Source organism: Gopherus flavomarginatus, chromosome 6, assembly GCF_025201925.1.
Source record: "Gopherus flavomarginatus isolate rGopFla2 chromosome 6, rGopFla2.mat.asm, whole genome shotgun sequence".
Classification (NCBI taxonomy): domain Eukaryota; kingdom Metazoa; phylum Chordata; order Testudines; family Testudinidae; genus Gopherus; species Gopherus flavomarginatus.
In genome coordinates, this window is record NC_066622.1 from 21,013,003 (window position 1) to 21,029,705 (window position 16,703).

Here is a 16,703-nt window from a genome sequence, read left to right on the forward strand (position 1 = left end):
TTAGCATCAAAGCCCAGTTACAAAACCCGAACACACACACAACCATCTGAGAAACTTTCTTTTAATAAAACATACAAAAGTTCAGCACTTCCACAGAAAACTATTTCAAGAGTCTCCATTGTACAGTAGCTGAATGCTGGCTGGGGTTTGTTTTGAAAGTACAGGTTCAATACATTCTTCCCCAAAAGGAAAACACAATTTGAGGTACTAGAAGATATACTGCAATGATTAAGTAGCAGACAAATGAACACTGCATAAGTTTATAGACTATTTGTATATCCAGGCAACCTACCTAGGAGCCTGTTCCAACTGACTTCATTAGGGGCAGCATAGGGCCCTAGAGACTTGAAACTGAACCAACACTGGCTGGATACCGACAGGAATAAAAGGGCACCACCTAACAATGATTGGCAGTCGCTACTTCTTGAATGAACAATAGAGTTCTATTTTACAAACCATTCTATTTAATAGTTTTGTGCAAAAAAAAAAAAAAAAAACTTTCAAAAATTGTCCCATCACCAAGCCTTGAATTCTCAGACTGTAGCCAACTTTTAAATATTCCTTGGGCTGTTAGATAAGTTACTGTAGGTACTAGATTTATTAGCATTAGTAATTGATTTTAAAATCACATGCCCTGATTCCTTAAATATATCAACTGTATGGGTTAAGTGGATTTAAGGACTATACCTTCCACATTCCTCAGCTTTGGTGTAGTTTCTCCTGTTTAACTTTAAGATCTCAAGCAAGCAAAATCCTCTTTTTCAGCCATTAGATATATTCAAGTAAAATATTGTAGCAAGGGGAAGGAAGCTTTTGAAAACTCAGGTTGAGGTCAGTGAGCTGCCACGTTCCTGCTTTGTGCATGGAATTAGGTATTCTTAAACATCAGTTGTGCTTACAAAAGTGGAAGCATAGGAAAATGCAGGCTGAAAAACAGCCCCAAGTTGTTAGAAGCAAATACACTTTTTAAAATAATACAGAAGGGGTTCCAAAAACACACATACTGGTGTTGGCAGAAAAATGTAAACAATCAATGAGAGGTTAGATGTGGAGTTGCTTCTGCTGCGCCCTCACCCGGCCCCAATATGACAAACCCTAACATTTAGGTTACTAACGTTTACAAAATATTAACTAATTTTTTTTAAATTTCAATTAAAGTGTTTAAGTATGAGGCAGTTGCAAACTCTGCAGGAAAGTGTTTAAATCCAAACAGTACAGCTTATACAAGTACTCAGTTTGTTTCTCATGCATCTTTCATTAGCCAAACTAAGTGAAATAAGTGGGAAAACAGGAATTTACACTAGTTTTGCAGGTTACATCAGTTCTTAGTCTAAAGTCATAATTTTGACTTTAAACTATCCCTTTAAGCAGGTGGAATTTGAAATCAGTTTTAAAGTTTTACAAAACAAAGTAGACATGCTAGCAACTTTGGGTGCCCAAATGAGACAGCTTCCAGGGTTCTGATTCTGAGTCGGTGATAGCTCGTCCCTTTCTGAAAATCAGGCCCCTTTAAAAGGTAACCAGTTGAGCAGCCAAAATCACTTATTACTTTTGGAAACCTTACACATTATACCTGGCTTTCTAACTACTGAAAACAAATTAAATGCATAACACAGCTTTCACTCAGGTGCAAGCAGCATTTTGTCTATAAACACTCATTTCAAAACATTGTCAACGTAAGTATATTTATCTGTGTACATAAGAAAATAGAATAGTTAAATGAGAGGCAGGCACATAATCTGCTAGAGATTGCATATCATGGATTGCTTAATTAAATCTGTCCATATTGCCTTGTAAACAGCACACATCATTGTTCTTTTAATAAGTAAGGATTGGCAAAATAATTAAGTAACAAATGCTGCTTCTTCCTCTAAATACACAGAATATCACCCACTTCAAAGTGTAGCTTCTACAGTTACATTTTCCCATGGATGTATAATAAGCATAAAAAATTTGCATCTCGGTCTCCTACTGGACTCTCTGGTGCAGGGAGTCAAGATTCTGAACTGTAATGTGCCTTAAGCATGTCATAATAGCTTGAAACGTGATAAATGCACTAGGCTTCAAAGGATTAGAAAAACCGGGTCCAAGTGCAAGGGAAAAAAAGGAATTCTTCCATCTTCATTGATGCTTCTTTGGTGGAACCCGTGATTTTGCAATCACAATAGGAACAGCAGACAGCAACCCAATCAGTAGAGCCCATAGTGGGTGGTAGAAGAGCCATCCCACAGAAATAGTTAGCAGGGAGAGTGAGGTGGCTATACAAAAAGCAAAAGCTTTAAGTCCAATATTAACCAGATCTCGAACAACAGGAAACCAATCCACTGTGGTTAGGAAGAAAAATTAAAACACAAAATGAAACATTCGACAATGTGAACAGCTGTAAGATTTAATACTGCTAAAAATTTGTGGTTAGAGTCCCCATCCGCTGATTTCACTGGCAGCTGGAAAGACTTCCATCCATCCACTTCAATGAACAATGGATAAGGTCTTTCTACAGTCCTTTCAGTCAGAGGATCTCAGATCACTTTACAAACACTGACAAAGAAAGCCTCAACATCTTTGGGAGGCAGTTAAGGGTCTCTCCCTATCTGAAGGTAGAAGGGGAATGTCAGGCAAAGTAGTTACAAGATAAAACAGTAATTGTATGGCAGAGCTGGGAATAGAATCCAAAGCCTCCTAATGGCCGAGCCTGTCCCATAGCTACAAGGCCATCCTTCTACTTACATTTAAAATACATAGGATAGATGTGTGTGAATGTCACAAGAGGAAAGACTAGGTATAACTGGTCACATTTCACTGAGAACTGGAAATTGCATAAACTTCCCTGAAGAGTCTCAAGTACCATGAATGTTTCTCTCAAAATATGGGACAGATGCTATTTCAGAACAAGAGGTAGCTCTGGAATTCAATTTATCCAAGTTTAATGTAAAAACCGCTCTTTTGCCAAGTTTCTTCTTGTAACATTTGCCTTAAAACTAAAATACAAATAATTCAAGGACCATCTTTTTGTTCTGTGTTTGTACAGCACCTAGCACAGTGGTGGCCTGGGACTCTAGGCATTATTGCAATACAAATAATCACAACAATTCAGATTTCAGACATAGCAGTTCTATATTTGGAATCAACAGCAGGTCTGATAGAGATGCATGGGGCATTCTTTAAAGAACCTGCCCAGCTTGTGTTATCAGTCTCTGACTTTGGTAAGCACAGGGTAAGCATCCGCTGGGGATTAGACTGAGAGACAAGACCATGAATTGTGACCTAATCCACATTTTAAATTACATTGGTTCAAGTCTCAAAGTTCTGATCCAGATTTCATACACCCACAAAGCAGATGTTTGGATCTCGGATTTTGGTTCTGATCTTTATTGATTGAGAGGCCAATAGCAAAGCTCAGATTCCGATTCAAATTCTCCGCACAAAAAATTCATTTTTGTGTGTTGGTCATTTTATCATTAGGATCCAGTATTTCCAGTCAGGTCCCATCTCTAAACTGAGCTCTTTTTCTAGTAACAGACTTACCCAAAGTGTAAAGGATTCTGGTCATAAGGTTGATGCCTACAAACATCGCCAGCCAGCCAGCTGCACGGAGAGCCCAGGTCTTCATGGTGTTACTTTCATGCTCTTTTTGAAACACCTCCTGAAACTCAAACACTGTTACACATTGCTCATTTCTGGGTTTCTTCCAGCCTCAAATCCTGCTGCTTCCTGAACCTTATGAATAAATACATCACAGCTGATCATGCTTGGAAATATTAATGCTTCCCAAGAGATACAGGGTCATTTGCAATACTATTTTGGTGGCTAAAATGTGGCTTTTTTCCCTCCCTCAACAGCAGCCCAACATGTTACAGCAGTGGCCAAAGGGCAGGGCCAAGGGCATCTTTGTGGAGTTTTAACTTGGTCCACAACATTTCCTGTCACACCTTGTGACTAAAGGTGAGGACACACCTGAAAAGAGCACAATTGTTGTTGCTGATGAACTCAAATAAGGAGCATCCATTTCCCTATCAAGAAAGACTCCGATAACCATTTAATCAAAAACTAGTGTGTTTACACCTCTGTAAAGATTTCTGCCTTCTCTCTCTCCTTATTCAAACACATGCACTAAAATCAGCAACCTCCATTGGGACCAGGGAAAATTGTAAAAGCTGCATATTAATTAACGTTTTTATTCAGAAGAGATGCATGTGTTTTGCTGACTAGAAACGTGGGCATGTTTCAAAAACAAGACACTGCCTAGCAAACAGTTTTAGTAAAGGAGATTTTCAGAACCACATGTACTACATTCATGAATTAAGTTCACACATGCTTTGAGATGCTCTGCAACTGCTTATAAAGATTTTATAGTAGTAAGACACCTCCTGGAAACTACTTGTATCCTGTTTGGACCAATTTCTACATTGGTGGTGTCTCAGTTTCTGCTGAAGTTAAAATGTATTAAGGTTCACATCATACAGTGAAAGTTGTTACTATTTCTTATCTCTTTCCAGATCAATCTGAGGCATGAGCCAGTTCACCTGCTTTTGGGAACTCAAATACTTGGCATCAAGGATCTTTGTAGCATGGTACAAAACAATCACTAACAGAAGCCAACCTGCCAGGGGAGTAAGTGAATCACCAAACTGCTGGAACATGCAAGGTTTATTGGAACCCAGTTAGCTGCCTACCCAACTTTACTAAACAATAATTGTATTTAACATCTAGGTCCCTTAAAAGGGAAGGATTTTGGAAGGTATGGGGGTGGAATTACAGGCTTTATTAAAGAACTAACTTCTTAAAATATCACCTTTAGAAAGTATGTGGGTGATCATGAAACAAACGGCAAACAATGGGGTGGGGGCAAGGAATTTACAACAGAGTTGTCGTAGCTGAGTTGGTCTCAGGACATGAGAGAGGCAAGATGGGGGAGGTAATATCTTAAGTCCATTAACAGACATTACTGTACCCAGAGTCACTCTCTCATCTACAGCAGAAGTAAGCAGTAGCAGAAGGAAGTTATTTTGCGTGGTAACTTTAGCCACAAATCACTATTTAATGAGCAAGAATGAAACAGTCAAACTGGCTGCTGCTAATAGGGTAAGAGTACACAGAGCAAAGGTTAGGCATACTCAAAGACCAGGGTGGGGAGGATGAGGGAGGTGGACACGGGCTCACAACTTTCTTGCCCTCCAGCAGTAAGATTAGAGGCAGGAAAGGGAATACTCAGACCAGATTTCTCCTGTCCAGTAGCAGACTGGTAACTTACCACCCGATCTTTCCCCTGCAAATGGAACGTGAAGAGGGAGGAAACTCACGGTCCCATTCCCTACTTCTTGCTACCTCCTCCAGTTTCAGTGCTCACGGTCTCCAATAGTTTACTCATGCTGCGGGATAACTCACCTCAGCAGAGAGATCGCCAGGATAAAGAATCTGCAGAATGTCTCCAGTCTTAGTTTGGTACGAAACCAACTGATCCCCTCGCTGACGAGCAATCACGGTCACCTTACAAGAGGCAGAAGAACCAATCAAAGAGCTTTACTTATTACAGCACTGGGGCCTTAAGGAGAAAATTACTGGAGAACCTGAAGATTTACCACATCTGCTGGGCCACGGTGGGACTTGTCTCCGCTCAGACCCGCATAGAAGAATGAAACACGAAGGTCTCCTACCTGAAAATAGGGAAATCATCATAAGTTCATAAAGATTTACTTCAACAAAAGATTCCCAGCAAAGCCTCTCTGCACGGGAATGTCATGGGAGGATGCTGTGCCATAAGGCTTTGCACCAGCATGTGGCACAGCCAGGTAGGATTCTTGGGTTGTGATTTTTCCAGACTGAGTTGGCAGAAGGGGAAGCCTGCAGAGACAGCACAGCTCAAGTCCCAAATGAGAGCAAGCTTTATGCCACTTTCCCCTCTGTCTGATTTAGGAGCTGAAAGGATGGGCTCCCAAAGAGTGTTACAGCTAGCTCTCCTCAGCCGCAGGCAGGCAGTGCCAGCCAGCAGTGACCTGGCTCACTCATTACTGCGCTCAGTTCACTTGCACTGAGCAGACCTAACTCAGACCGACCAGACAGACACCGATGAAACCCACCTATGTGAGAATAGCAGTAGCCCTGCTCCTGTTTCTTTCAATTTAAAAGCATCTTCTTAGCCTGTCAGTCTAACATGCAAGAAGAAGACACTCAAGAAGAGAAAGAGGAGGGTGAGGGCAGGATCAGAAGCTCCTTTGATATACAGAAATTAATCACTCTTCCATTAGCTCTGCAGTCAAAGCTAAGTTGGCAAGCTGCTCAGCACTATGACTTCCATTGATTTCAATGGGAGACGAGAGTGGTATGCAGCTTGTAGGATAAAACCCTACTTTTTCTTCAATGAATAGACTTTAGTTGTTGCCTTGATGGACTTTACAAAGCCCCTTCATCTTACTTCTGGACGCCCAGGATTCTCGCTGTGATAAAAGTAATCTCCTCTTCGAGTAATGTCAGCATGCGGATCCTCCAATTTCGACAGGCTCATCTGCTTAAAACTGTCAATTTTCTCAATAAGACCTGAGCAGAATAAAGATCCAAATGTAGGTCTCAGGTGGCGCATTGACTTCAGGATCCATTTTGTCAGCCCTAGACAGCCATTTAAAAGTCTGCCATCCCAAAGGGTAATGAACCAAAAGCCATCCACAGTGCAACTCCAGTGAGCTTAATAGTGTTACACCAGTGATGAACTTGACCCAGTGAGTATTTATTATATAAATTAAAAACATCCCTTACCTTTTGAAAGAAAGAAACTGCCCACCTGGACATCAGGAGCAATTGCAGTGAAAGATTCCACAGCCATGGCACTTGGGGAAAGAAATAACCTCTGTATAAATTCGAGTATTATGAGCACACTTGACCAACAATATAGAATACCCAGAAGCACAAAATACTGTACGCATACTGATAGGACAGAGAGACAAAGACCTGTGAGTGTAAGAGTGTCCTTGATAATTAAATAACTGCCATAAAGTAAAGATAAATACATTAGAAGATTGTTAGGTGCTCAGATATGACAGTAATAGGACCATTAGTAGTTACTAACCTCAGAAGGGACAATTATGATCATCTGGTCTCATTCCTGCATAACACAGGTCAGAGAATTATAACAGGTGATTTTTCACATCTAGTCCATAACTTCTAGTTGAGCTAGAGCATCTCTTTTAGAAAGCCATTTAAGACTTCACATAATGAAGAATCCATCACATCCCTAAGTAACTTGGTCCAAGGGTTAAATTACCATTATGATTTAAAAAATGAATCTTATTTCTAAGTCTGACTTTGCCTAGCTTTAGCGTCCAGCCACTGGATCCTGCTATGCCTTTGTGTCTGGTAAATTAAAAAGCCCTCTATCAGAATTCTTCTCCCCAAGTTGGTACTTAAAAACTATGATCAAGACATACTAGTAGCTGAAGTCTCAGTAGTTCTGGAAGCACTTACACATGTGCTTAACTTTACTACCATAAACAGATCCATTGATAACTCGTGGTAGTAAAACAAACATGCGTAAGTGTTTGAAGGCTCAAAGCCCAAGATACATATAGAGAGAGCACCCTATAAAAGAAAGAATAAATTCAAAGACCGTATCTTTTTCCTACAAACTGTTTCTTAGAATCTGAGTCTCTCTTACACTTGTAATAGCTAATGAGGGGATAAGGCACTTTGACACATTTAAAACCAACTTGAAAGACATAGGTTCCCATCAGAAAGGTATGAACTGTAAATTTTAGTGTTCAAACCAGTGGATTTGAGTCAGGCACGTAACTCATTTACAATGGCATTCACAGCTTTTATGGCTTACACCATTTGACTCTGTGCTGCTACATATTTTATTGTTATTCCTATGGCAGTCCTACAAGCAGAATGTGATTTGCTTTCAAATAATAATCTTAATGGTATATCTGGTTGGAAAATGTCAAGAAAAAAATAAAGGAAAACTGACACATAACAGTCCCTCCACCCTGCCATGTTTTTGAGCAGCTCTAAGTTGTTTGCATTGGTCACGGTGTCAATTTGTTAAAAATACATTGAATATACTGGAAATAAAATTCCACTTTGTCATAACATTTCTTCCCAGATTTGGACCTTAGCGTCCAAAATATGGGTGTTAGCATGAAAAACCTCCAAGCTTAGTTACCAGCTTGGACCTGGTAATTGCTGCTGCCAGGCAGGAATTATACAGTGCCTAGCTCACTGTGGTCTCCCCAAAACCTTCCTTGGGGGACCCCCAGACTCAGATGCCTTGAGTCTTACAACAAAGGGAAATAACCCCCTCCCCTTGTTTCCTTGTTACTTCCTCCCAGGCTCCCCCCCTGGACGACCCTAGGAGATTCCCTGCTTCCAGTCCTGGAAACACAAGTACCAAGAGATCTAATCTCTCTTCCCCCTCACCCAGAGGGTATGCAAAGTCAGGCTTAGTAAATCTAACACAAAGAGATTTTCCCCCTGACTTCTTCCTCCCACCAATTCCCTGGTGAGCTGCAGACTCAATTCCCTGGAGTCCCCACTAAAGAAAAACTCCAACAGGTCTTAAAAAGAAAGCTTTATATAAAAAGAATGAAAAAGGACATTAAAAATAGTCTCTGTATTAAGGTGACAATATACAGGGTCAATTGCTTAAAAGAAAAAATGAATAAACAGCCTTATCCAAAGAGAATACAATTTAAAACATTCCAGCAACTACACACATGTAAATACAAAAGAAAACAATATAAACCTATTGTCTTACTATCCTTGTACTTACAACTTGGAAACAGAAGATTAGAAAGCCTGGAGATAGAAAAATCCCTCTCATAGCTGAGAGGGCACAGACCCAAGACAAAGAACAAAGAACTCACACCCAAAACTTCCCTCCACCCAGATTTGAAAAAGTCTTGTTTCCTGATTGGTCCTCTGGTCAGGTGTTTGGTTCCCTGTGTTAACCCTTTACAGGTAAAAGAACATTAACCCTTAGCTATCTGTTTATGACACACTTGCATAAAAATGCTTCAGTTTATGGGACATTTGTGAAAGTCCAAATCTCCAAAGCAAAGATGCAGAGATTTTGCAAAACCCCAAATGCCCATTTTCCCACCTATCCATATAAACATTCTTTGCCACATCACACCACTGGAAAATGCTCAGATACTACCATGTTGAGAGTGGTGTAAGAACCTGTATGGAATATTATTTGTATTACCGTAGTTCTTAGAGCTTGTGAATCAGAACACCACTGTGCTAGGCACCGTATAAACACAGGACAAAAAGAAGGTCCCTGCCCCAAGGATCTTACAAAAATAATCAAAAGATGATAATTCAATAAGTCAAAATTTGGCAGCAAGGAGTAATTAAAAATAAATTATGCCTTAAGTGACTGACACAAACAAATCTGTGATCTTGCATATGCGCTGTCAAAAGATGCGTGCACTATTGCATCTGGCATGACAATCACACGGGATGTCATTCTATTTTTGTATTTTTAATAGCTCCATGCTTCACTGGTGGATTATGAAAGTCAGAAAGGAATCCTTTCTAGTTTTCATACTTGGAGGCAGCACACTCCAGAGGCACAAAATACAGCTGGAAGTCAGGAAGACCCCCTGCCTATTAATTATTAGCTATAATATACATAACTTCATCTTGGCTCCACTGTTGATTCACTGTGGTACCCCACCGTGTCTGTACCTCAGTTTCCCCACCTATAAAATAGCAATAATTCTCACCTACCTCAGAGAGTGCTGTAATGATTAGTCAGTTAGCATGTGTATCAAATTCAAAATATTATATTACAGAAGTCAGAATTACCTGGGGTTTTTATGGCCAATCTCTCGATCAAAGTTTCTGCTGTTCACAACTTCTGATTTCCATTCAGTGTCTAAGGAAAATGGGATAGAAGTTGGGAAGAGAAGAGTTAAAAACACTAAAATCAAGAATGTTCTGCTTAAATGCCACAGAAGGAGACGACAAATTTTAGACAAGGTGCCTTATACCTGCAGTAACATTCTTTACACCAAGATGTATATTTAAAAAGGTACCCTATATATACACCCGTGTCTCATGACATATTTCTAAAGGAATGGAAGGATTTAGGGAAAGTCTACTTGGTGTGAAATCCTGGCTCCACTAAAGTCAATGAGAGTTTTGACACTGACTTTAGTGGATCCAGGATTCCACCCCAGTTCCCATCACTGGATGATTTCTGGCTGGCTGAGAAAGGGATAACTGTTCTGCTGGAACAAGCTGGTTCAGTGTGGTGATACAGCAGACAGAGAGGGGAAGAAGCCCCAGTAGGACACAAAGTTGTACTACTGTCTTCACCACAAAGAAACATAAAGCAGCTTCTTGAGATTCTCAGTAACGGTTCTGGCAGCTTCCTTTTTACGCCTGCAGTATTATAATCTCTTCCCTCTTCTTTGTGCAGCTCATCTGCTAAATAAGGAAAGCACCATGTTTCCATGCAGGGACAAAGACAAAGCAAGGGATCCACATTAAAGGGTGAAGTGGGGGTGCTTGCATGGAATGCTCTCATGTGTGACCTACTGACAACTATTGGATGGAACACACCAGTCCAGTCTATATTAGTTCCTTTCTGATGTGGGGCAGCTCCTTTAGCTGACAGCCACAGTTCTGGTCCTGATATAACGCCGTATCAGGGAGCTCTATATTCCAACAGGCTGACGGTATTTTTTATAATCATGTACATGGATTGTTACATACCCACATTACATGCCCATGTGCTTGAATCAGGGACAAATGAGGCTCAGAGATTAATCTCCTGAGATGTGATGACTCAGAGTATTTGTTTTCTGCCATCGGGTAGCTCAGAATAAGAGGAAAATAATCCTCTCTACCACTTCTGCCAGATGTGCATTATAGTTTTTGCCAAATGCTTGTCAAAAGGCGGAGGCACTCAAGATACTGGGCGTTTCCACTGGCTGACACCAGTGCCTGAGCAGTCTCTCAATACATTACATATACAGTATGAAGTACACATGCCATTCCTCCCAGTCACCTGCTCTGACTATCCAAGCCTGAAGACATTTTGGGATTTCTAGGTTATTCATGAACAGCGTCCCAGTTTGGTCCTCGTCTCAATTACCTCATGGAACAAAGTCTCTGCCATTTGCTAAGGGAGCATGGAACGAATCTTTCCCTGTTCTTCCAAACCCCTTTCCTCTCTTCCTAGTAGGGCACTATAGGACTTATTTTTAAACCAGCATGCAAACCACATTTTGATTCAAAGGGGGAGAAGCACTTTTGTACTGTGCATTTATAAACTTACTATACGAATATCTTGTTTCTTTCTTAATTTCGCCATTCTCCTCATATTCTCTGCAGAAGAAAACACACACAGCATGAAGGTCAGGACAGGGCCCACTGCACAAGTGAAACTTAAGGAAGCCAATGCGAAACCAAACACAAGCCAAAAACTTATCTTTAGAATGAAGTGAACATTTCCCTAAGTAATGGATTCTGGACGGCAAGGTTGGGGGGATCGTGCGGACAGGTATCATGAAGTGGCACACACCCTGCCCTTCTCATATAACTAACTAGAAGGGAGGTGTCCACTAGATTAGTGGCGGGGAGCCCGATATGGAGGAGCCTAAGGAATATCAGAAAATAGAAGGTAAAAGCCACAGTTGTATCTTAGATTTCAAGAGGTCTGATATAGTACTATATGAGTTTAGAGGATGGGGAAAACATTTCACATACTGCTGGAGGTTGTTGGAATTCTCCTGCAGTTGGATCCACCCGCACAGAGCTCATTACAGGATTGGGGCCATAATCACTAAACCAAAATTAAATGAAATTGTGAAAACTCAAGGGCTCTAGGGCCATCACTTTACCAAAAAAAAAAAAAAAATAATAAAATAAAAAGTTAATTAGCCAGTGCCTTTTCCTTACATTGTGACTGGATTCTAGTAAGAAGTCAAAATAATGAGCCTAATGACTTACTTGGAGTCTTCATATTCTACCCATTGATACATTTCCACCTGACGTTTCAGTTTGACAGCCTGGATGGAGAGCCCATAGCTGGGATCAAACAAAGGCTATAGGATATAAATAAAATACAAGTCAGTCTAAAAAGCTGTATCTCAGACAACTCCAAACTGCATCTTTTCATTATTGATTCCAGCAGAGCAGATACTTATGAATTTATCTTGGAGAGAGCTCACTTTATTGTGATGAAAAAGTAAAGGGGATGTCATGTAAAATTTTTCCTTCAAAAACCACTCTGAAATAAAAATTAAAAGAAAAAGGCCCTGGTGACATGCAGCAAGACAGATGATGGAATAAAAGTATAACAACGCATCAGGAACAGTTATTTCTCTGAATTTCTATGCTGTAGCTTCTTTCATCTGAGGATCTTGAAGAATTTTACACACATTAATTAAGCTTCCCAAAATCACATGATAAGAAAGTATCTCCATTTTGTAGATGAGACACCACATTTATCGCTATCAAAAGTATGTGAAATTCCAGGAAGCCACAAAGATATCTCAGTGATGGATAGGATGTAAAACCTTAAAAAACAGAGAGGACTACACCCTATCTGCTTATACCACTGGTGAATTTGACCTGAAGAATCCAAGATAGCAAGTCATTGGCACAGCAAGGAAATTGAGGCAGGATTCCTGGTTCTCACTTCTAACCATTAAACCAGTGTTTCCCAAACTTGGGATGGCGCTTGTTTAGGTGTGGGCCTGGTGGGCGGGGCCGATTTGTTTACCTCCGCGTCCGCGGGTCCAGCCTGGCTGTGGTTTGCTGCTCCAGACCAATAGGAGCTGCTGGCAGCAGTGTGGGCAGCTCCCGTTGGCCTGGAGCAGCAAACCGCGGCCAGGCTGGATCAGCAGTCGCGGAGGTAAACAAACCAGCCCGGCCCACCAGGGGCTTTCCCTAAACAAGCGGTGTCCCAAGTTTGGGAAACACTGCATTAAATCATGCATGAACCCATCTGAAGAGAACCTTTTGTTCTTTTCTGCTGGCCGCTATTCCATCACATTCTCTCTTGCAAAAAGAGCTTACCACAAACAACATCACCATCTCTGGAATAACCCAGAAGATGCACAGCCTCTGCAGCCTAAAGATCCTCAGGACTTTGGGAGCCAGCTATGCATTCCTGAAGACACAAACACACAGCACAGGAATAGGGAGGAACATTTTCAGATGGGAGGTTTACAGCCCACAGTAGTGTTTCATATCAAGCAAGCATGGGTTTAATCTGGCAGTAAAGAGTTTTCCTTCCTTTTAGTTCATGCATTATTTTCAAACCAACTATTGTTTATTTACCTTTGATGTTCTAAGGGCACCTGACAAGTGCACTAGTTTTCCCTCATTCTGCTGAGACACGCTGTGAACATTGTTAAGAGGGACCACGAGAGAAAGCCCCTCATCAAGGGAAGTGGCTGTCTTCAAAGCTCGTCCCTGTAGTCAATTAAAAGAGAAAAAAGAACATGTTGAGGTACAGTCACAGAGTGTCACTTTGTTAGTTTAGCAGGAGTTGGGGCCATAGCTTCCATGAAGCGCTAATAGGTTCAGCCTCCATGCATGTAACCAAGGAACACATCTGCACTTCCAAGCTGTCACAATCTTATGTCTGATACTTACTTAAGAGAGTAGTACTTATTTGTGAAGGTAACCCCACCGATGTTAATGGCATTACTTATGTGCCCAGGGATTATTCCCATGAGTAAGAGTTTGTGGGATAATCAGACTAGCAATAACAGGTGGCACCCTAAAAACAAAACAAAAACAAAAAAAAACCCAGTATCCACACATGTAGTTCTACTGAAGAAAACAGAACTGCTCTTGATTACACTGGCATGAGAGCTCAATCCGGCAATCCTTATGCATGTAACGCTCACAATGACTTTGATGGACGTTGCAGGCACATACAAGTTGCAGGCTAAAACCCTGAAATTACTCCTGCTCACCTTTTACCTTACCTGTTGTTTTTGAATAATTGCAATGGTGGTACCATTGTGAGTCTGTTCCACTGTCCAATTGTTCTGATTTACTATTCAGAAATTTTTTCTTCGCTTTATTTTCAGATTATTGTTCCTTGTCCTACAATCTCCTAAACCTGTGAACAGTTCCCTTCCTTCATTTATATAGCGATGGTTAGAAACTATAGATGAAAATCTGAAATACAATTTCACAAAATTCTGCACCCACCACAAAATTTCCAACCAGCTCTAAGTATAAATACCTTCAGGATAATAGATTATGGGCTCAATCCCGCAAACTCTTATGCATGCACTTAACTTTACTATCATGAGTAGTTCTGTTGATTTCAATGGGACTTCTCATGGTAGTAAAGTTGAGAACATGCATGTTTGTAGAATCAGGGCCCAAGATCATCCTAGGAACGAATTAAAATAGACAGTTTGACATAATGCATTAAATAACTTTAAGGATAATGCATTAAATAACATAATGCATTAAATAACCTTAAGGATAATTTATCTGCCCAGTTTGGCTAGATGTATTCAGTTCCTTTCATGCAAGTAGAATCAAACTAACTGAAAATTTAGCCTTGCAATATATCAAGAGAATGAGGAAGCAATGAGAGTGTGAAAACCAGGCTGGATAAAAATGATCACCCCGCTTGCTGATGGTAAGCCATTTTCTGAGACTGGTGAAACAAGCCAGATAGACAACCTCCAATTTCCATATTCAATAGTGATTTATTCTGTTCTCCTGCAGAACATCAGCTCCCTCCTCACTACAACTGTCTCTCAGCTGTGCACTAGCAACATGGCACACACATGCAAGTCCATGCAACCTCTTCCAATCACACTTGTCATGTGCTGTTGACCCACCTTTCTCCGCACTTCCCAATCAATCGACTCCACTGCCAATAGAATATGACTGAGTAAGATAAGATCCATCTCTACGTGCCACACTCAGTTCTAGATAAAATCTCCATATATGGCTCTACCATCCCATCTCATATTCCCCTTCTTCTACGGGATGTTACAGGACCAGGATGCAATTCAGGCTCTCCAGATACATGCCACCTCTCTCAAGTGTAAATTACTAATAAATCCTGGAGACAATCTGAACAGTTCAGCAACATAGTGTTACAAATATTTCAGCAAGAAGAGCTTTGTCTTGAAGAGCACTGGACTTTGGGCATAGAGGTGAACATGGACTTGAAAAGAAATTCAAAGGTCAACAGCGTTTCACTTACCTCATTGGTAAAAAGAAGGTAGAACGAGAGAGAAAATGCCGCAAGTCCAATCAGCATCCCTCCAGCAGTGTCACTGAGTCTCTCCAGAAACCCTGGCTTGGGCTCACTTGTGATTTTAACATTTTCTTTCCTGCTGCTTGTGTCAGAGAACTGGTAAAGAAAAACAAACACTAAATAACTTCTTAGCTAAGGCAGAAATTGCTTTGCCACTCACGGGGTCCCTTGTTTAAAAGGCACATCTCCTGATTTAGAGCAAACCTGATCTCTGTCCCAGGTTAACATTTGTCTCACCTCACTTTTAGTACTTTTAGTTATTTATACCAGAAAAATTGTAAATAAACTGAGGTTTATTGAATGAGGTAATTTACACAATAATAGTCCAGTGTATTTTTTAAAGCTTCCTGCGATGTTTTGTTAGGTTTCTCATTTTGTGCTAGTAGCATATATTTGGGCGTTGGCAGGTTAAATATATTCCTGGCATCCCTACCATATAAAAGTAGAGCTGTGACTAATACACAATATTTTACATTACTATGGAATAACTGACAGTATTTTTCAAAAGTAAAGACCTCTCTCCCTCTTATGGAGCATCTTGGGCAATAAATGGAGACAGCTGATTTGATCTAAACAAATATTCTATTGTCTTCAGATTAAAAGCAAGATAATATTGGCGCGGAGGCACTCGGTATTTATATTGGTGGTGAGGAATAACTAGAAACAGTTTTATAATTGCTTTAGGCAGCTAAACAAGATGTGCAGGTTTGGGGATTTTTTTTAGAAAGTGTTCAGGAAGGGAGTGACCATCCCATCACTTTTTGTTCCAATCTGAGCATTGGCTAGAACACAATTTTTACATCCTACGTGCAAATTGCCTCTTACAACCACACACACATTTCCCGCAGCACCAGGAAGCTGCCCAGTTAAAATACAACACGGCAGAGGAGCGAGGAGACTACGAGGTGTCACCGCGTCCCGGAGGGCAGGGGACAGGGGCGATAGGTGAGTTATTCCCGGACAGACAAAGGCTCCCCACACCCGGACTCCCACACTTACGTGCCCGGACATCTTCAGCCTCAGCCGGGCGCGGCTTAAGCCCGGCCTAACGCAGCAGAGACGGGCACCCGAGCCCGCGCTGCCCCGCTCCCCGACGCACAGACTCCGAGCGCAGCGCAGCGCAGCGAGAAACTTGCCACCCCAGGGACACACTGTTGCATATAGAACTTTAGCCCGACAGCTAAGCCCTAGAGCAAAGCATGCTGGGAAATGTAGCTCCAAACTGAGAGTTGACGTCGGCCATGCTGGGAAATGTAGTTTCGCGTTTTTTTCGCCGTAGGGCATGCTGGGAAATGTAGTTTCGCGTTTTTTTCGCCGTAGGGCATGCTGGGAAATGTAGTCCATGCGTTCGTTCGGGCAATCGAATCAGAGGCGTGCCAGAAGTTCGCTGTCACAGGGCACGATGGGAAATGCAGTCCTGGGTCTGTAAGAAGCGCGGCAAAACGCAAAGCACGCTGGGATA

At 41.2% G+C, this 16,703-nt stretch overlaps 1 protein-coding gene across 1 annotated transcript; it reads right to left on the bottom strand.

Annotated features, from left to right (window-relative positions):
• Positions 1-45: 45 nt before the first annotated feature.
• On the bottom strand, positions 46-16,432 carry TMEM43 (transmembrane protein 43). The gene is made up of 12 exons (XM_050960854.1): positions 16,241-16,432; positions 15,188-15,337; positions 13,285-13,419; positions 11,950-12,044; positions 11,276-11,325; positions 9,799-9,868; positions 6,751-6,821; positions 6,413-6,534; positions 5,580-5,654; positions 5,386-5,487; positions 3,526-3,643; positions 46-2,324 (listed from the first exon to the last, which is right to left on the bottom strand). Exons 1-12 carry the CDS (start codon positions 16,250-16,252, stop codon positions 2,122-2,124), a joined length of 1,203 nt encoding a protein of 400 aa, XP_050816811.1. The 5' UTR covers positions 16,253-16,432; the 3' UTR covers positions 46-2,121.
• Between the last annotated feature and the right edge of the window lie 271 nt (positions 16,433-16,703).